The 21,220-nt window shown below is 28.6% G+C and overlaps 4 protein-coding genes across 6 annotated transcripts; 2 read left to right on the forward strand and 2 right to left on the reverse strand.

Moving 5' to 3' along the window:
- The first annotated feature begins 486 nt into the window (after window positions 1-486).
- Caf1-55 (chromatin assembly factor 1 p55 subunit) lies at window positions 487-3,884 on the forward strand. Its single transcript, XM_072886389.1, has 5 exons — window positions 487-641; window positions 1,345-1,843; window positions 1,942-2,199; window positions 2,439-2,766; window positions 3,037-3,884. The coding sequence occupies exons 1-5, from the start codon at window positions 620-622 to the stop codon at window positions 3,214-3,216; spliced, it is 1,287 nt and encodes a 428-aa protein (XP_072742490.1). The 5' UTR covers window positions 487-619; the 3' UTR covers window positions 3,217-3,884.
- On the reverse strand, window positions 3,036-12,169 carry Slob (Slowpoke binding protein). 3 transcript variants are annotated; one of them, XM_072886387.1, is made up of 11 exons: window positions 11,938-12,156; window positions 11,155-11,289; window positions 8,963-9,386; window positions 6,800-6,966; window positions 6,254-6,519; window positions 5,652-5,946; window positions 5,058-5,149; window positions 4,841-4,966; window positions 4,687-4,760; window positions 4,522-4,572; window positions 3,036-4,441 (listed from the first exon to the last, which is right to left on the reverse strand). In XM_072886387.1, coding segments are annotated over exons 3-11 (1,428 nt in total). In that variant the 5' UTR covers window positions 9,319-9,386; window positions 11,155-11,289; window positions 11,938-12,156; the 3' UTR covers window positions 3,036-4,440. The 3 variants fall into 3 exon arrangements, with proteins under 3 accessions (XP_072742488.1, XP_072742487.1, XP_072742489.1); XM_072886386.1 differs by lacking the exon at window positions 4,522-4,572 and having other exon boundaries at window positions 11,938-12,169; XM_072886388.1 differs by lacking the exons at window positions 4,522-4,572; window positions 8,963-9,386; window positions 11,155-11,289; window positions 11,938-12,156 and adding exons at window positions 7,348-7,497; window positions 7,801-8,234.
- Window positions 12,170-12,657: 488 nt separating this feature from the next.
- Window positions 12,658-14,888, reverse strand: LOC140662764 (non-structural maintenance of chromosomes element 3 homolog). Its single transcript, XM_072886395.1, has 6 exons — window positions 14,734-14,888; window positions 14,131-14,471; window positions 13,801-13,963; window positions 13,606-13,700; window positions 13,400-13,531; window positions 12,658-13,088 (listed from the first exon to the last, which is right to left on the reverse strand). Exons 1-6 carry the CDS (start codon window positions 14,735-14,737, stop codon window positions 13,023-13,025), a joined length of 801 nt encoding a protein of 266 aa, XP_072742496.1. The 5' UTR covers window positions 14,738-14,888; the 3' UTR covers window positions 12,658-13,022.
- Window positions 14,889-15,634: 746 nt separating this feature from the next.
- LOC140676267 (adenylate kinase 8) lies at window positions 15,635-19,451 on the forward strand. Its single transcript, XM_072911160.1, has 11 exons — window positions 15,635-15,730; window positions 15,916-16,042; window positions 16,272-16,360; window positions 16,497-16,593; window positions 17,141-17,245; window positions 17,595-17,665; window positions 17,909-18,086; window positions 18,326-18,450; window positions 18,523-18,632; window positions 18,757-18,931; window positions 19,185-19,451. The coding sequence occupies exons 1-11, from the start codon at window positions 15,635-15,637 to the stop codon at window positions 19,449-19,451; spliced, it is 1,440 nt and encodes a 479-aa protein (XP_072767261.1).
- The last annotated feature ends 1,769 nt before the right edge of the window (window positions 19,452-21,220 follow it).

The following is a 21,220-nucleotide window of genomic DNA, read 5'->3' on the forward strand; positions in this document are numbered from 1 at the left end:
CACAAACTGTATTCTTAAAATGTTTCAAAATTAATTATACTATATAATGTTTCAAAGTTAATTTTTTAGATTAGTAAAAACAATTCGGATTTAAGAGCAATCTTCAGCTTGTATCAGATAGCTTTGCATAAAGCATAGAGAAAAAAAACAAGTGCTATATACTATATATATATATATATATATATATATGCAATTAAAAAAAAATTAATCTAGAAAAAAGTCTAAAAAAAGAAAAAAATTTGTATCTGATAATAATAGAAAAAAGTTATAGCAAATAAATATTTCTCATAATAATAACAGCTGATTATTTTTTCATAACAATTTGTATCTAAAAATAATATTTACATGTATCGACTTTTCTGGAAACTTGTCCATTCCTATGGTAAAATCCATAAAAAGGAAAGCACTTTGAGTCGGCCAATAGAAATCCGAGCCAGTAGACCGTCGCCATATTGCGAACGGTACTTGCTCTCCACTCTCCACAGGATTAAACCGAGCGTCTCTCGTTGGTGTCCGTGTACTCTGCTGTGTTTTGTCGATTTTGGCGGGCCGCCTTTTCCAAGCGGTACCTCGTTACCTCGATTATCCTTTGCGTCTTTTACGAATTCAGGAGGAATAAATGATGACGGACAAGGATGGCGGTAAGGAACCACGTGTTTTTTTGTCAAGTGCTCGTGACCGTTTTTTCTACGATAATAAACAAATTATAGGCTATCGGCAATTTTCGCAAAAGGACGCTCTGATATATTATAATAAACCGCCACGTTGCTCGTATTACGGAGAATAGAACGCAATCTTGTTTGAAAATAAGCGCAGATATTCGATACAATGCTTTTAAATGATCATGCCAATAATTCTGGAAAGAGTCCTTGTCGGTATTTCTAAACAATATAGTAAATGTTTCCGACTATATAACAAGCCGGTTGAACACGCCATGTCCTTACAAGTACTTGAGCGAAATTGCTTGAAATTAAGAATGAATTTCATCCACGATGAGAAATTTTCCTTTAACTTTGTCGTGGAATGTGTGTAATTAAAATATTGGAGCATTAATTTATAAATTGTACATAAATATTAGATATTCTTTTTAACTTTAAAGTGTGCATAAAATAATTGCATACTTATGTTATTAATTATGCATTTTTATATGTACAGTTATAATAATATAAAATTTATATATATACATATATGCATATTAGATGATTTACAGATATCCAAATCATCATGTGTGACAATTAAATTTATATATTATTATCTCATTTTTTAATATTTTATTATTTATTTATTTTTTATAATTTTTGTACATATAAAGTGACAAAATAAATGGCTGGTATATTTGTTCAGAGGGTTTCGACGATGCGGTCGAGGAACGTATAATTAATGAAGAATATAAAATATGGAAGAAAAACACACCATTTCTATACGACCTTGTGATGACACACGCTCTGGAGTGGCCCTCTTTGACGGCTCAATGGCTGCCAGATGTCACTCGGCCAGAGGGGAAGGATTATTCAGTCCATAGACTGATTCTTGGCACTCATACTTCGGATGAACAGAATCACTTGTTGATTGCTAGTGTTCAACTGCCGAATGAAGATGCACAATTTGATGCCTCTCATTATGATAATGAGAAAGGCGAATTTGGTGGATTTGGTTCTGTAAGTGGTAAAATAGAAATTGAGATAAAGATTAATCATGAGGGTGAAGTCAACAGAGCACGATACATGCCACAAAATCCATGTGTGATTGCGACAAAAACTCCCTCAAGTGATGTACTTGTATTTGATTATACCAAACATCCGAGTAAACCAGATCCTAATGGAGAATGTCATCCAGATTTGAGGTATTCACACAATATGTCAAATATGGACAAGACATTAATATACTGCCATTATAATTATATTTACATATCTATCGCTAACTGTAATTACATACATGCAGATTACGAGGTCATCAAAAGGAAGGTTACGGTCTTTCATGGAATCCAAATCTCAATGGGTATTTGCTTAGTGCGTCTGACGATCATACAATTTGTCTATGGGATATCAATGCCACACCGAAGGAGAATCGTGTTATCGACGCGAAAACTATCTTCACAGGACATACTGCTGTGGTTGAGGATGTAGCTTGGCATCTACTACATGAATCGCTATTTGGTTCAGTGGCTGATGATCAGAAACTTATGATCTGGGACACTAGGTGATTATTATCTTTAATTAATAATATATAATAAATATTTTATAGGAAAGTTTAAGAGTTTAAAAAGAAAAAAGAATATTTAAAATATTTTAATTTAATTTAAAATCATTTTAAGAAAATTATACATATACTACTCTATTAATATTTATAAAGTCAACATTCTGTTAAAATATTAACATTAATGTTGCTAAAATTGCAATTATTTAATAATGTATATTGTTAAATTTTAATATGTGTAGATGCAACAATACGAGTAAACCAAGTCATACAGTTGATGCTCATACTGCTGAGGTGAATTGTCTCAGTTTCAATCCCTATTCCGAATTTATATTGGCCACTGGCAGTGCAGACAAAACTGTAGCACTTTGGGACTTGCGAAATCTCAAATTGAAATTACATTCATTCGAATCACACAAAGACGAGATCTTCCAGGTTCAATGGTCGCCACATAACGAGACGATATTGGCGAGCAGTGGTACAGATAGACGATTACATGTTTGGGATCTGAGTAAGATTGGCGAAGAACAATCCAGCGAGGATGCTGAAGACGGACCACCCGAACTTTTGGTAATAATGGATTTTAATTGACGAATAAAATTATTAATTGAGAAAGAGAATTTGAATATAATATCTACTATTTGTTTCTAATTTAAATATTTATAATTATTTGATTTTTCTTTTGGAATTTTTAATAATTTAAATAATTATTTTTTAATTAGTATAATTAATTTACATAATTATGTAAATATTAAATATATTTAATAAATTTAATTATTTTTTAAATTACAATGTTTACTGAAATTTTTTATTGAATTTAAATTAAATTAATTTTTACAGTTTATACACGGAGGTCATACCGCGAAGATTAGTGATTTTTCATGGAATCCGAATGAACCATGGGTTATATGCTCCGTATCAGAGGATAATATAATGCAAGTATGGCAAATGGCCGAAAATATCTACAACGATGAAGAACCCGAGACACCGGGCAGTGAAATCGAAACTGGCGGTTCATAACGCGGAATGTAATTTGTCAACTCATTTTTAGCCGTGGCCATCGATTGAGGTTTACAAGCGCAGCTACAATTGCGCGTCATGTTGTTAAATCTTTTAGTATAACAACTGACCCTGATGACAGCACAGATTTCTTTCTACCGAGAAATAATAATCCTCGCTTTTAATCGATTATATACACGCGAAAAATGTTGTAATTAAAAAAAAGATTATACCGTATTTTCGGAAGTTTCGTGAACAAATAGATAGCGTAAACAATTGACATTTTATCGCATTTCACAAAAGATTTAGGCCGGAAACACAAAAAAACTTAAACCATAAGACTTAAAACATAAGCAAATGGACCAATCACGGTCGAGACCTTAAGCAGCCATTTTAAAATGTCAATAGTGCTGAAGTTTTTTTGTGTGTTTCCGGCCTTATATTTCCTCGAATGGCAATTGCGAATAGCGAGTATTATTGTTTCGTGGTGACGACTTGGCTATGTTATAAATAACACTAAACTAGCTAGATCAATTGCTAGTTACACCCGTTATCCGAGTCATCTTTTTATATGAAGGCACTATTTCTTTGTCACAGAAGAAGCTCAAGTAAAATTAAGACATGCCAAGTACTTTTTCTACTTCGTTTTAAGCGTGATAAGCATAATAAAGAAATGACCCAAACTTGAATGATGTTTAGTTCAACTTGCGCTTTTCCCAATATTTCCTTTATTATAATTTTCTTTTTTTTCCACTATAATCTGACAGTAATTTAAAATAATTATAAATATAAAAGAAAAAAAAGAAAACTTAGACTTTTTGTAATAGGTAAAGGGAATTATTAGATCTTTTCCTAGAATTGCAACAAAACCAGAAAATTATTTTTAATAGATTACAATTTTTTTTTTTATCTGGATCAAATGAATTACGTTGACCACGAAGAAAGCACGCAATCAATTTTACATTATCATTGTACAAATCTCTTTATAAACAAGCACTTTAATAAAATTAGCAGTTATATAATATAATCATTTCCTTGGCACTTTGCAAGTGTGTATAATAGGAAGTGCATTCTTATTCGAGATAAAATATACATGTACATTTATATATATAATAAATACGTGTAGACTTTGTTCCCACATTATAAAGCTGTTTGTGAAAGCTCGTTGTATATCTGCGTGAGTAAGGAGTCGTCATATTCAAAGCTGTTCAGTGATGTAGCGTCCTCGTTGTCAATATTAATAATTCTGAAAAAAATAGCTCTTACATAAAATATTTCTTCGATCTTGTATTTATTAATCAGCACAATTAATTGATCGATCATTACCAAAATCTGCGCGTTAAATGGACATCGCTTATAGAGCGTGTCTTATGCCAGCTGCGCATGCAAAGTAAATTATTTGCAACACAAATGATTATTTGTGAATCGGAATTCATACAAATACATACGCAAGTAGAGTTTTATATACATAAATATCAAAATTAAACTTACCCTTTTCCAGCATCTTGTCGTTTAATATCATCGAGCAGGCTCATTATGGAGGGAGTCAGGGTCGGACGAAATACCTGGATTAATATACCTTAATTAATAGCGGTACATTTATGTAAAATCAAAATGAAAAGAAAAAAGTTTAAGAAGTATTTACAGTTACAGCTGCGCATTGCATTTCACGGAGATCAATATTTCTAAAAAGATCGTGGATCAATAATTCCTCTATGCTAGTAAAGTGATGCTCCGATTCCGTAAATATCAACTCGAGAAACCTCAGAACCTAAAATTGAAATGTATGAGTATATATATAAAAAGATACTCGGTTTGTGCAAATAAATTGTATCCAAATATTCTTATCAAAATTCGTATACCTGCGGATGCATCTCGATCTCTGCTAACTGGACGGCAGATGGTCTGAAGGTACATAATTCATAACCAGCACACATTTCGAATAGCATATGCCCTGATAATTATAAAAGATAACTTACATTATTTAATCATTTGTTAATATATAAAATGTTCTCCAAAGATAATAAAATCTTTCGTATAATTTATCTTATGAATCGTGATGGACATTTTTCTCCTCTTTGCAAAAAATATTATATAAAAATTCGTTATTAAATATGTATCACATATTTTTAATACTACAATAAAATAAAAATACCAATACATTTTATTAAAGAAACATATATTAATAAGCTTGATTTAAAAAATCCTACCTTAAATATTTGATATTCTATTGAAATATAAAAAAATAATGTAACGTTATCTAAAAATATTTCATTTTACATTAAGAAATACAAAGGTAAATTAAAAAAAAAATAAATTATATATAATCTATTCTATCAAAAAATATAAGATTTAGAAAATGATTGAAACTTATGTTAAAATGTTTTTTTTTGAAAATAATATTAGTAAATTGATATTTTTAATTAAAAATTTTAAATATATTGTTATATATGTACCGAAACATATAACGTCAATCGAGGTGGAATGCGTTAATCGGGACGTTACGACGGGATGTATTCGACTAGTGAATCCTAGAAGATTATTCTCAAGACCAGCCAGTCTTGCAACACCATTCTGGATTACCACGTTGCCTGAATGGAGATGGGTCACCGTGGGAAATCCTCGGTCCTTCAGGAACACCAGTGCTTCCAGAATCTGTCGCCCCATCCGTTGCACCTGTGGTAATGTGAGTCCCCTACCCCGCGCAGCATATTTGTGAATCCATTCCTCGGTCCAGCAGTTTCGTTCGATCTGTCAAACGATATACTTTTTCTAAGGATATACTTCCGTAGAGATATTTGTGTTCTCAATAATTAAAAATAAAATGCGTCTTTCGGGAGTCAATCTCCTTAGACATATAAATAAAATAATAATAATAAAATTGCAGTCTTTAATTATCTTAAATAAACTTTAATATCTTAAATTAACATTTTTTTAAAAAGAGAAAAATAAGCAAAAATCAATTTAAAATCAGGTAAAAAAATAAAAATTTGTACGCGTAGTGTTTTTCACCACTCTGTAGAATTTAAATATTTCTGTCCCAGAACGGGATACTCACGCCGTATATTAGATCCTTGAGACTACCCTGGTTGATGGGTTGCACCAGAACAATGTATGTTTGGTCCTCGTACTCGAGAAAATCAACGTGAAAAACGGGACAGATGTAAGGGTGTTGTAAGGCTAGGAACAGATTATTCAAAATATCTTTAGTGGAAGGACAGACGGATAGCGGGCAGTTCCGATTCAATGGCACCAAAGTCAGCAATCTGTCAGTCTTCAAGGACGTGTCCCTCACCATGAACCAATATTTGTTCACTCTTGATCCTATAAAATATAATTCTAACTGTTATATCGTAATAATTTTAATGGCATTTCTTTACAAAATCTTTGCGAAGACACTAGGTCACTCGATGTAAGAGACAAAAGTCAAGTTTAAAAAAAATCACAATTTTTTATACTCGGAAACTTGACGTTTTATAGGTCTTAATAATTTTTAAAATTTTCTTATGTAATTATCTTCTAAACTATTTCACTTGTCTCTATATTTTATTTTTTTCTACTCAGCTATAACGAACTCAAAAAAGAGCGATCAGTAGAGCCTCACCAATATTACTGAGTTGCTTGATGAGGGCGAAACGCGGCGTTTTATCAATGTAATCCCGGCAGATTGATAAAGCTCGATCGCGTGATTTTTTCTCCATTTCCATATATTCAACTCCGTCCTCGTTGACAGATTTCGATCCATGGTTCAACGCTGTGTAACGCCCGTTTCTGTTGAGCATATGTATTTTATTTGATCATTCTCTTCGATTACATAATCATCTTTAACCATCTTTTTTATATTTTTCCATTTTATTTGTCGCTGAGAAGATAAAACGCGAAACATCATAATTATTTAAATGTATCAGGCAATTGAATAAATTAGCCTATACATTCTGATCGTTCAAAATAGAAATCCCTGAGAATTCAAGAGTTTCCATGTCTCTCCAAAAATTAGACACCCTGTAAAAGTATCCTTGAGAAAATGAAGTAAATAAAGTAGTAAAATAAACACATATTCGTACATTTTTATGACCTGTTTTTTTTAATTTTCCAAAATTTTAATATTATTTTTTATAACTTATACGCGTAATCGTATAAAAAACTCTCTACCTGTCGTCGAAAGATGCAGTGTAGTTTTGTATTTGTTTGGCCGACAATTCTTGTGCATTATTATGCCGCTTCTGACCGCAACAAAAGCGGATTAGATTCGCGAGTTGTGGATTACGATGCCTGCCACTATCGCGCCACGTTGCTCTGTGACTGCAAAGGGTTTCATCCAATAAAAAAAAAAAAAGAAAAAGATCGTCATACAATGACCTTAATTGAATTAAAAAGACTACAGAGTGGACTCTATTGCCGCTGCTCTAAATTATTAGAAAATAAAAAATAAATAAAAAGAAATAATTACACGAATTTGTCTACAAAATTACAAAAAAAAAAAAAAATGAAAGGGACTTCCTTTGTGATGAAAAAATTTTGAAATATAACAAATCGAAATGTATATAATGTATAATAACAAACAAACACTTTGTGTGTGTGCATATTTGCCTTTCAGCGTTTTACCTGCGCACAGCAATTCGGAAATTTCCGTCTATTCGAGGTCGGTTGTCTATCGTAAATTCACGATGATTATCCTGACAGTTCATTATTGATTAAGATTACATTTGCATGAAACGACGTATAATTATATGTAGGCGATGTTGAGGTCCATGAAAAAGGAAAATTCAGACTCTTATGTCGAAGAATTGAACAGAAGAACTGAATGTTCGAATCAATTTCGACAAATCCGTCCACAGTTTACAAACAAACACGAATGATCGAAAATACGTAGCAGTAAATGTGTAACAGTTGATTTGTAGCAGTTGATACAGTATGATGTCATAGTAGGCAATATTAAACAACATATGGCAGGATGTCACTGGATCAAGTGAGAGGATTATTAATTTAAAGCGACGTGATATCGTCAATCAACTAAATGCTTGTTGATTACGTTTTGAAGCAACAAGTAATTAATACGAAACGGAGGAGAGAGAGAGAGAGTATAATAGAGAGATAAATAGTATACTATTGCTATACATATATGCATAATACATAGCCTGCAGGGATAATCTTCTGATCGAGGAATGGTTGCATATTTTGCTTTCTGGGAGACTGATAGCTAAATTGAACATTATGTCGCGACTTATATTTCACGTTTGACACATTACATATTTCTCTTCTACAGAAATCTAACTATAATTGCAAAGTATAGAAAAGGAAATTTTAATCAACTTTATATTAAAAATATAAATATAAAATATTATTATAAATATATTATTTTTATATATAAAAAAAAATAATTATACTATTTACAAAGATATTAATTTTAAAGAATATTTATTATTATAAATTTATATATAATTCTATAAATTCAATTTCTAATATATATATGTATCTCTTATATGTATATATATATATATATATATATATATATATATATATATTTAAATAATTCTTCTCAATTTTATTATAGCTTCGTACTTTCCAATTATATATCTTCACGATTGCATAATTCATAACTCTTTATAATTTTTTTCAATTTCATAATCTGAACTTTTTTCTTATATCATTTTTATAATTTTATAGCTTTGTAATTCTATTATAACTTTATTAGTTTCTATCATAACTCATAAATTATAAGATCCATAATTTATTTTCTCTCTCTGACTTGACTTTCTTTACTTACTTAACGTCGCCTTGATCCTTATATCCTCGCGCCGCCGACACACGGCTGAAGAGCAGCCGCGCCAGATTGTCTAGCTTGTTCGCCAGCTGATGACCCTTGTCGTCTTCGCTCTCGTTCTCATCTTCCGTGCTCACGCTGCGACCCCGTCGCAGTGAACCCCGAGCCGTGCTCATCGCCCTGGCATTCAACTCGGTGGCGCTTTGCGTTCTACGATTGACAGCTCTACGACGGCGACGTGTGCTTGAATGACCGTTGCGATGCTGACAGAATCGGTCATGGCCTGTTACCTCCGACTCGCGGCTTCGCTGCCCATCGCTCTCGTCCTTCTTGTTTAGGCTTTGGTAGAGATTGAACATCTCTTAATTGGATTATTCGCGCTGTTGCTTGGTCCCAGCTTGGTGTCTGGTGAAATGCTGTTGTTCCCCTATAGCGTATTCTAATTATTAGAAGCTATTTCAATGCTTTTATGTAAGATTAATTCATGAATATTTAACGGGAAACTTTTATCTGACTGTTCCATATTTTTTCACAACTTTCTTGTACGCGCGAGACACTAGTTATATTATATGGGTGACAATAAATTTCGATTTAGCCTGACAACAGTTAAATAGGTATACATTTGTTTCGAAAGATCAAATTTTTTTAAAGAAAATTTAAGGATATGATTTATTTATAAGAGAATTTATAAATCCTTTAAAATTGTATTCTTGCCTCTTTTATCTACTTACATGCAATATTCAATTTAACTTTCAACTCTCTGATCATGAGACATTTTTATTACTATCACAATAAATTATTCTAACAAAATTAGATATGGAATAATATTTTATTAAATAATAAATATTATAAATAATATTAAATACTAAATATCTGTTAAAAAGAATTTAAATATAATTTTAATTCTTTTTTAATATTTGTTTCCTATAAGGAAGTTTATTAACGCGCGTATGTGTGTCGGTTTATTTAATTTATTAATAATATAATGAAATATCGAAGAAGATCATTCACAATACAAAAAATATATAAATAATATAAACATGCAATTTTTATAAAATTAATTTTATAATATAATTTTATTTTTCAAACTTAAAGATATTTTTTTTAATTAAACTAATTTATTCTTTTCATTAGTTTACTAAAAAAAGCATCTTTTATATGTATTATTGCGATGATAGAGAGAGAAGATATTCTGGTTTTATAATTGTCAGCGTTTATCTTTGTAAAAAAAAGGGGAACGATAAAAGGAAAAAAATTTTTTAATTGGCTCTCGACACTTCGTTTTCTTCGAGAAAAGTGTTTTCTTTAACAAGCTTTTATAAATTGTCGGATTTTTCCTCTGACCTTTCGCAATCTAATTTCACAATCGAAGCAAATTATTGCGAGTTATCGTCGCGAAAGATACACATGAATACATTATTAAGCGCGGAATCGTCTCGCTATTAATATCGCTCTCGAAATTCCAGATCGATATGAAGCGAATAAACGCGTCCGCTAAAAACACCTATTATTTATCTCATCAAGATGTTCTATCTCAATTTTCAAGCATATTTTCAAAGTCTATTTGCATAAAGTGACTAATAGTACAAAGAAAGATTGGTCTCAAGAATATTACATCATTGGATTAACATATTTTTCTTTGTGTAAATCTTATTATATTTTATATAAATTTTATAATATATTCTTTTTTGTACGTTGTGCATGTAAATGAAATGCTTAGAACGATATGAATTTGATATATGTTCATACAAAACTGCGTTAATATATATAATAGTATCGTCAAAGACCTTTTATCAAATTAATAATCATTGAGCTTAAGTGATCCGGAAAGTATATTGATCGCTCAAGATATAATTCATATTGCACATAATTCATGAGTAAATATAGTATAAGATGTCTGTAAACTATATAGTACCTATCTGTTGAATTTTCTCTTTACTTTCTTTCGAAATTTGATTAACATATATCTTTTAATTAAAAATATAATTAGTAAGCAAAAAATAATATAAGTAAATATTATATAAGGAAAGTATATTTTATTAATTGTAAATTTTATTATTTTTTATTAATTCATATTTAATATCACAATTGAATTATTGTAATGCAAAATTAAAAAAAAATTTCTTTCCTTATTATTTTTTGTGTTTGATCATCATTGATTTAATCGATTAGCAATGATTTAATTCGTCACTTACCGTTAGAAACGTGAATTACGCGCCCTTTGATGTTGAATTTTCTTGTGAAATTATTCGACAAAATATCACAGAGGATCGGTTGGTCCTTAGAATCGTTGGTCGATGAAAATTTCGCGCGTGATGTTATTAGAAATGCTTAAAAAAATACAAAAATACAAATATTTTTACATATCAATTAATTTCTTATATATTATATTGTACATGTATAACTCTATATCGATTAACCTGATCTACAAAATACTGTAATATTAATAAAATGGTAGCAATAAAATATGTTATTGAAAATTTATTAATAACACTTTTTATACTAATTATATATTCATAAGAAAATAATATATTTTCATAGCATCGAAATATTGTAAATATCTTTATACGTTTTTCGGTAACGAAAGTGATATATAAGAGGATCGTATATATATTTTTTGGAAAAAAATTTATGAGAAGAGATATCTATTTTTTAAATAAGTTTTTTATAAAATAGCATACAAAAAAATGTTTTACAAATGAAATAAAAAAGACAACTAATAATATCTCTTATATAAAGTATCTAAAAACATTTAACGTGAATCTAAAGCGTGTTTTATCATTTTTAATTAAAAACTCTCTTTTCTACGTATTTCGCATAATCCACATTTCCGTCTACACGCAAGAGTCTCGTAAAAAGAAAAAAAATTTAATATTTAATGTTAAAAAAAAAAATTTCTCATTGACCACTAAATCAGGTCGTTGAATCGAAAGCGCGACGATCCTCCGATCTTTTTTCCCGGGGCAGGTGCAACGTACCCAAAGTTCGAGTTTTCCGTGCTATCGACCCGCGCGCGGGTACGGATGTACGGCAGTGGTACGGGTCGGCGCGCGTGGATTTCCAACGCGTGTGTTCCGCCGTGACTCCGAGAGACGGAAGAGACGCGTGGGCGACGACGCCGCCGAGCAACAGCGAAGGCTGGGTGAACACTGACACTGGGAAGAGCGCGCGATCCCGGCGACGGTGTGGTGTGGCCGACCCGGCGCGACACAGATTCCGTTCCGCACAACCCCACCTTTTCCGGCGTTCCTCCCCTTCAGTATATTGAGGGTGAGGTGAGGTAAATGGCACGAATAGATATATGGTACCAGGAGGAAAAAACTTGAAATTTTCTTGCTCCTCTTTTTCTCTCGATCGAGCACGAATGCAGGACGTAAATCAAATTTCAAAACTAATCTATAACTATAACTAGAAAGCGATTTTAATATGCAAAGAACAAATTTTTCTGATGATGACACAAATTTAGAAATGTTCTATCTAAATTTCGACAAGTGCGATTTATTTTATGATTTTTATGAAAATAATTGATAAAAACATGTAATAATCACTTAAATATTTAATAATTAAATTATTTAACTTTATTATATATTAATATAATATAAATATATAGTATTTTATACATTTATTAAATAAATTAAATAATTTAGTTATTTCAAATATTTTCAAAAAAATAAATACGAATATACGACGTATTTTGCGCGCGATTTAGTCTTTGTGTTTTTATTTGAACTTGAAGATCCTAGGTAAACTCTAATCCCTGCAGTTTTAGGGTTGCTTGTCAGGGACGAGACATTTAAAAATACTATACAATATTACTGTTTAATTATATACATGTCTTTCAACGGAAATAAAATATCCTATATATATAAAAGTTATATTGCTTTATTAAAATTTTTGTCTCAATACTGCGTCTTACATATTTTTCATATCTCTTGTTCTCTGTGTCTCTTATAGTTTTCTTTGGTAAATAATTTTATGAAAATAAAGATGGAAAAAGAATAGATAATAATAATGCATTTACATAACATTTTAGTTTTTTTAAATAAATATCATAAATTTTATTTTATTCTTCTTGTTCAATCATAGCATTATATTGTAATTTCCATTTATTTGGAGAAATGTCATATATCTGTAATTTACATATATGTATATTAATATATGACATTATGTTTCATATAATAAGATAATAGAAAAAAGATGTCAGGAATATTATTATTTATTTAGATTTCAACTATATTTAAAAAAATTAAAAAATAAATATAAAATAAAAAAAAAATATATAAATATATAATAATTTAACATATCTAATAAGAATTAAGACTTTTTATATGTAATTATGATGTTTTTCATATAAAAATCATAAGATATTATACACATATATCAATATAAGTGTGTGTATAAAAAAATCATTGTAAATATATTATATAATTTAGAACTTACATTTGACACAAATTCCAAGACAGAGCGATAAGTCAGCTCATTTTCTGCTCGAGATCCCCACTTATACTCCAATTTTGACAGATCATTTTTATCTACATATTTTCTCTCAAGATATCTCTCATTTACAAAATCCTGTATGTGATAAATAAAGTTTAAATATGCACTATTCTGTATGCAATAAAATTAATAATTATAATATTTCTTACTACTGTCATCAATTGTTTCACATCACCAAAGTATTCATTTTGGAAATTATTGTTAGTTATGATGCCCAGACTGCGGAGAAAATTCCACAATATATCTGTAGAAATATTTCATAATATTTACATTTATTGAGTCAAATTTCAAATCATTATTATGTATTTGCAATAAATTAACAAAAAACTCTCAAATAAAATCACCTTCTGGACATGCTTCACCATACATAAAAATATGAGTAAGAATAAGATACAATAGCAACTGTTTACTGCTATTATGGAAAATGAGATGTGGAAGATTGTTTTCTATATTATTCACCAGTATGTATCTATTGCTTTCGATTTCCATCAGTTCGAATCCAAATACCTTTAAAATATAAATCTCTTTTTTTAAAAGTATTTTATATAATTTTAAGAATAAAATTATTAAAAAATATTCAGTTTAACTCCTATGTCAAAATAATTTGTTCTTCACAGATTACACAATTATATAAATGAGAATATATAATAATTAAAATATATAGACAAATATACCTCAGACAATTCCCTGTTTACTTTCTCTATAATTGTACGAAACAATCTGCCATTTCCATTCAGTATATTCTTAATAATTTGATTCTTTTGTATAGGATGTTTGCTTTTATCTGCCGCAAACACATATCTTATTACACTGTTGATTAATTGCATTTTCTCTTGTGCTTCCATGTCTTGCGAGCTTATTAACTGTGATTCTGGGATTATTTGGGATGAGTATTTGCTATTTCGTTGCGATAATACATTAGTCTGACTGCTTGAGCCAGATTGACTTTGCGATAAAAATATATCATTGCTGCTCTCTCTCATACTTCGGGTATTATATGATCTTTTTGTTTTTCCTGTAAACAAAGTAACCATCCATCATATGCAGTAATAATGATGATGGCAATTAATGCCATTCCATAAAACTTAGAAACAAAAGAAAGATTTTATTGTACTCATAAGAATTATAAAAATTCTAAATTATATAATTCTCACTTTTTATACAAAAGATAACGTTATTATTTCTTTGTTTGTATAAATCTTTTGTATAAAGATAAATTTTGTATAAGAATAATGTTTAATTCCAAAAAATGGATATGAAGAAAAATATAATCTTACTCATTTTGATTAAATTCCCACGTGGCGTATTTTGCGAAAATTTCAAACTTTTTGAGATACCAGCCAGAGCAAAATTCGCTCAGAGTTTCGATAAAATCAAAAAACACGACCGTACTTGCCTTTCACGTCCATTTATTTTGAACAACTGCTTCCCTCTGTAAATAATCAAAAGATAAATATAAGTATAATTGATAAAACTCAATACTTGCTGTAGGTAAGTAAATCTTTATCGATAGTCGGTATTGTGTAATTATTTCCACATGGTAATGTCAATCTTCAATTATCAGTGGGCCCACTTGCCACACTTGATTACGAAAATTTACTCTATAGTTAGCCCAGATCGCATACACAATATTTATAAAATATATACAAAATATTTATAATAATTTCAATATTTATAAATATTTATTAAAATAAATTATAAATATATTTTTTAGTAATATTAAAAATTAAAGAGAATTAAAATTTCAAGAATAGGACATATTTTGTTATTAAAAATATAAAAGACACATTATTATTCTATGCAATCGGTATTATATTATACAAAGAAATATAATTTTTATTTTTGCGAATTTCTACACTACTAGAAATAATGATATAATTATTAGATAAATCTTTTTATTGAAAATTATGATTTATTATTTTTATATTTAAAAATATAATTTTATATTTAAAATGTATGAAAAAATATATTTTATGTTTAAAAATGTATATTTCTTATTTATGTTAGATATTTGCAAAACACTCTGTATAATGAAAAAATAGCAAATAGCTTATAAAAATATAAAACTGAAAATCGCTCACTGCTTTCATCAAATTCATAAAATATGTCAAGAATATATATGTTAATTTTATGTGACGTGTGTTCATCTCAATATTATATTATTACAAAAACTGTAAGATGTGTAATTTCGAAGAAATTACAAGAAAATTATTGACCATTCCGCCCAATTTTGTTCCATATCTGGAGAAGCACAGATTATATGAATTCTTTTATGTAATTAAACTATTATCATGTTTTATCTGTTTAAATATTTTCCTTGATATTAATTATATTACATTATATAATTTTTATTATATATCATATATCATATATATATATATAAATAATTTATTTTATTTATTTTTCCTTTTCGTTATATTATTTTATACGCAACCTTTAAATCATACAAAAATTTATAGGAATTAGTGACGCAGTTATTGATACAGCAACCGGAAGATCCTATAGTGTTTATGAAACAATGCATTCAACATGCCATACGAAAACGAGATATTCCTAGAATCATCCTTATAGCTCCTCCAAGTTTCGGTAATTCGCATAATCGCAATTGCTAACACGATTAATTGCAAAAATATTTTTATTATAAAAGATTTTTTGCTATTCATAATATTATTTATAAAACGTTGACAATAAGAAGTTAAGAAGTGCGTAATATGTATATTTTTCTTAATTACAAAATTTATCCATATATATACATATATATAATTTTATTTTCAAGACTGTAATAAAATAAAATTTTCTTTCTGTGTTTATACAGATAAACTGGCTCTTGCGAAAATTCTTCAAAAAGAAATTGGTAATCGTCCTGTAACTTTAAAAGATCTTCATGCTTTATCCTCTGCTGAAGTATGCTGATTCCAAAATTGTTTACTGTTTATGAAATGTCTCAGAAAGCAAAAGAAAAAACACTAATTATTATTTTTTCATTTTATTACATATTCTTTATTTTATATCTACGCACATACATATACATATATTTCAGAACTCGTGCTATTGTTATAATGCTAATGAGATTGCAATGAGAATGAAGGAAATGTTAATGTCGGGAATACTTCACGAATCTGGGTGGATATTAGTTGGTAACTTAATAAATTACTTGAGAAGTAAGGCTTTTTAATGTTTACAAACACAAAACTTTAAAATATGAGAGATTAAGAGCGAACGCGGATGATAGTGCGTTGATTTCCTAGAAAATAATTTTTCTGCAAAACTGATAAGTGCACAGGGCACATATTTTTCTTGGTGTATTTATTAAGACCTAATCATATGTAAATTCTAAAAAATGAGAATTTAAATATGATTAGGTCTTGGTAAATACACCAAGAAAAATATGTGCCATGTGCACTTATCAATTTCGCAGAAAAATTATTTTCTGGGAAATCAACGCACTACCATCCGCGTTCGCTCTTAATCGCTCAAATTTCAAATTTTCGTGTTGGTAAATTAAGTTTGCTTAAATTATTCATTATTCTATTGAATTAAATAACTGTTGGGTTATTTTAAAAAAGTTGCAATATTATAGTATAATTAAATATTATATTATATACATTGTTAAAAAACATAACTAAAATTAAATCTCTTTTTTATTTCTCTTTTATGTGTAATAAATAGGCAATTCACTTATAGATATACCAAGAAGCAAAGAGGAAGCACGCGCGATGCAACGTGTCGGTGTGGTACCCACACACGTAATACAAATCATATCATCAAATGCAGAGGATAAAACTCAAAGTATACTTACTCTGTGATCATTATTATTGATTTGACTGTTCATTTTCGTTTGGATCCCTTTTTTATTTTTAAAGCACAGTCAACCTGTAAATATATAAATCGAAACATTTTTTTAGATTAAATGACATTGTAAATTTTATACTTTTTATATTTACTATATAATATATTTACAAAATATATAAATAATATATAAAAGTGTATTAAATATACAAAAACAAAATTAATATTAAAACACATAGAGATCCATTTCAAATACGTATAACAGAATTAAATATGAGATCCTTAATATTTTCGAGCATGCAAAATTAACTATCTGATTTATTTTTTCGCGACTCATATTTATTTCCAGAAGATGTGAGACAATGCAATTATAAGAGAATTCTTCGAGATCTACGTGAAGTTTATGCTAATCTTTTAATCGTTAGTTATTATATAATTTTTGATATTATAATGTTTAGTAATAATAATTTTTTTCTCTTTATTAGTATTATTACCTATTATTAATATTATAAAATCAACATAATATATAATATATAATTATAGAAAATTATAGAAAAAATTTTTACATTACTATTATTTTTTAATATTAATATATAATACATATTTTTTATTGAATTAAAAACACAATATTGTGACTGAATTATTAAAAAAATTTCTTTTTAGGAAATTGAAGCTGGTGTTAAGACAATTCAAGATCTGGGAAAAGATTGCGCGAAATTAACGAAGATTAGGAAACATTATGGGGCACCATCACTTTTTCGCATCGCTCTTATAGGTCCTCGAGGTTCAGGTCGTCGCTTTTTGGCGAACCATATATCTCAAAGATTTAATCTCGTTTATGGTATAATTACAGCTGATATTAATATTTATTCTAGATTAAATTGTACAATTTATTTTATTTATTTATATATTTATTTTATTTATTAAAATAAAATATATATATATATATATATATATATATATATATATATATATATATATTATCTTGTAATATTTTCTTTATTAGTACAATGATTTTGAATGGGTGGAGTTGATTTTAATAATAATATTTCGACTATGCAACGCATTATATTTTTATAGTTGACTTTAATTATATTCTGGAGCAAGCATGTTTGCAAGAACTGGCTTTAGACGAAATGTTGCGATTATGCGAACATAGATGCGGACAGAAATTAAAATCAGAAGCGCGAATACAAATCGTCGAGGTACTATATATAATATAATTTTGATATGAATCAATTGAATTAATTTTTATTATTCGTTGTTATTATTTCCAGCAATATCTACTCGGATCCGAATGTCTTAGAAGAGGATGGATTTTAACCAATTATCCTAAAACTATGGAGGAATTCAAGCTTCTGGATATGATACCTACACCACCCAATCGGTACATTTTCTCTTCTTAAATAACTACAATTTTTAAAAAATCCAATATAATTTTAATAATCAGAATTCTAAAAAATTTGTAATATAATTACAATTTTAAAAATTATTTTTAAAAATGTGTTTAGAGTAATCATTCTCAAAGTGGACACACAAAGGTGTAGAGAAAGACTTTTAAATCGCCAATATAATGTCGTTACTAAAAGTGAACAAAATTTTGCATCGTGCGAGGATTTAAAAGTAGATCCAGACTGTAAATTAGATGTCTATCTCAAAGATTACAAGGATGTCGTTGAACAAGATGTAATTAAGAGACATATTAATTTTTGTATTGTTACTTAAAGTTTATACAAATAGTTTGCTTTAATGCCCTTTCTCTTAAGATATTTTGTCAACTTGACAAAATGTCTTATCAAAATATATTAATCTTATATTTAAAACAAAATTATATATTAAAAAGAAGACAATTTTTTTAATAATAACTTTTAATATAGATTCTAAATTCTGATTTAAAACGATTTGAAATTTTCTTTGTCGTTATTTGTGAAATATATAGCTTCGGGAGTACGAAAAGAACATAGAAGATATAATACGATATGCGGGGGAAACTGCATCTGTAATAGATGCAACAGATGAGATGAAACTCGTGAGGGAAAATCTGGAATCCTGTCTAATGCGACCAGCACCGTCTGCGAAACCTAGAATTCCACGATCACCACCTACGATCGATCCAATGGATGTAGAATTCGATCCCGATGATGAACCCGACCCGAGAATCTTCGATGACATACGCGCGCCGGAGCCTAAATATTCTTTTATCTAACAATCTTATGCATCTAAAATCTAAAGTATCTCTGTAGAAAAAAGGCAAATATAAAAAATAAATAACAATTTTTAAATTTCTTTTATGTGTATCTTTTTAATTATTTTATTATTTCTCTCTTTCTTATTTTCTAGTGAAATATCATACAATGTATTGTAATATATTTAATATTTTAATAACATTTTAAAAATGTTACACAGAGTGTCCCATTTTAATCAATTCATTGAAATATCTCAAAATCCGTAAGTTTAAATAAAAAATGTTTTAGATAAAAGTTGTATGGTTTCGAGGGGGCCATAAGAGGGTACTATTGGTTTGACCTTGGAGAGTTATTTGACAGTCACGTGAAAGTCACCTTCAATTTCTTAAATGGAACCCACTATTTTTTATTACATATTTTTGTAGCTTACCTCGAGAGCTTTCCAAAACACTATAATAAAATATTTTTCATTAAGTATTTTTCAAGTTATAAGGCTTTAAAGTTGCAGTATTTTGACATAAAATACAAAATATTTCATAAAATGCATTTTTCGATTTTTACTTTAATACTTTTATGCATAGAATAATGAGACGGATCAATTGATGTAAAGAAAACACATATTTATCTTAAAATAAAAAAAATGAATTTGCAAGTAGTTAATACATTTTTGAAGGTGATCTTGGTAGATTTGGTTTAACATGCTCAAGTTCAGACTGAATTTTTTAAATAAATTTTTTATTGTATTCTACTTTTATCGTTACCCGAGAAGAATGGTGTAGTAGCTTTTTCTGTTCTGTTTCGTTTTTTAGGAGCTTTATTAACATCTTAGATTAGAGAGAAAATCTTACTTTTAAATTTCATTCTTTTTTAACGAAATTAGCTGGCTAAATTTTGCATATTAAAAAAAAAAATTAAATGTTATAATTTTTAAACAACGGGTTAATTAAAACGACCTGACTAGCCAAAATCATTCAATTTATTCACACGACGTTTCGACCATATAATTGTGGTTCTTTTCAAGTGTAACTATAAAGAAAATATATAACGAATCAAAAAATTATATGGATACAATTTATACCGAATTAAACGCAAACAATACAATATAATGTCGTTAAAAAACTAGTCTACTTACACGTAAATTAAGAAAGAGAAGAAAGAATCCAATGGAACATGTTTAAAAGTAGAACTTAATTATGGAACAATTAAATATGTCACTTAGTTAAAATCAACGGTTATTAAATTTGAGATAAACACAAACAACGAGACACGTCATGTCAGCATGAGTTTTTAAACGAAACTGTTATATATAAAGTTATAATTTTTGTGTATTTTTTTGTATAATTAATAGTTTTCAAGTATAAAAATAAAATATATTATTATGCACAGCACATATATTATTATGCTAAATAAATTATAATATGGGAAGATTAAATAAATTAGTAAGTATTAGAAAGTATCTTGTTTCTTAGTGGAAAATGTTCACCAAATTTTATTTTTTTAATTTGTCCAAAATTTGAGAAAAAAAATAGAAACCTAATTTTTATCTCTTTCTTTGGAGGAGCATAATTCTTCAAGGAGAAATATAAATGTATATATTCATATAAAAAACGTCCCTTTATTTTCGACAAAGAATCATCTCGTAAAATTTTTCGTACTTATTTAAAATTACCCTATATGTGTACATATACAGGGTGTCCCGTAATTAATGAAAAACCTGCTGATGGCAGATTCTTGAGATCATTTAGAGTCGATTTTTTCTCGGCGAAAATCTCGAGGGACGTCATCATTT

The sequence above is a fragment of the Anoplolepis gracilipes genome, chromosome 2 (assembly GCF_047496725.1).
Source record: "Anoplolepis gracilipes chromosome 2, ASM4749672v1, whole genome shotgun sequence".
NCBI lineage: Eukaryota > Metazoa > Arthropoda > Insecta > Hymenoptera > Formicidae > Anoplolepis > Anoplolepis gracilipes.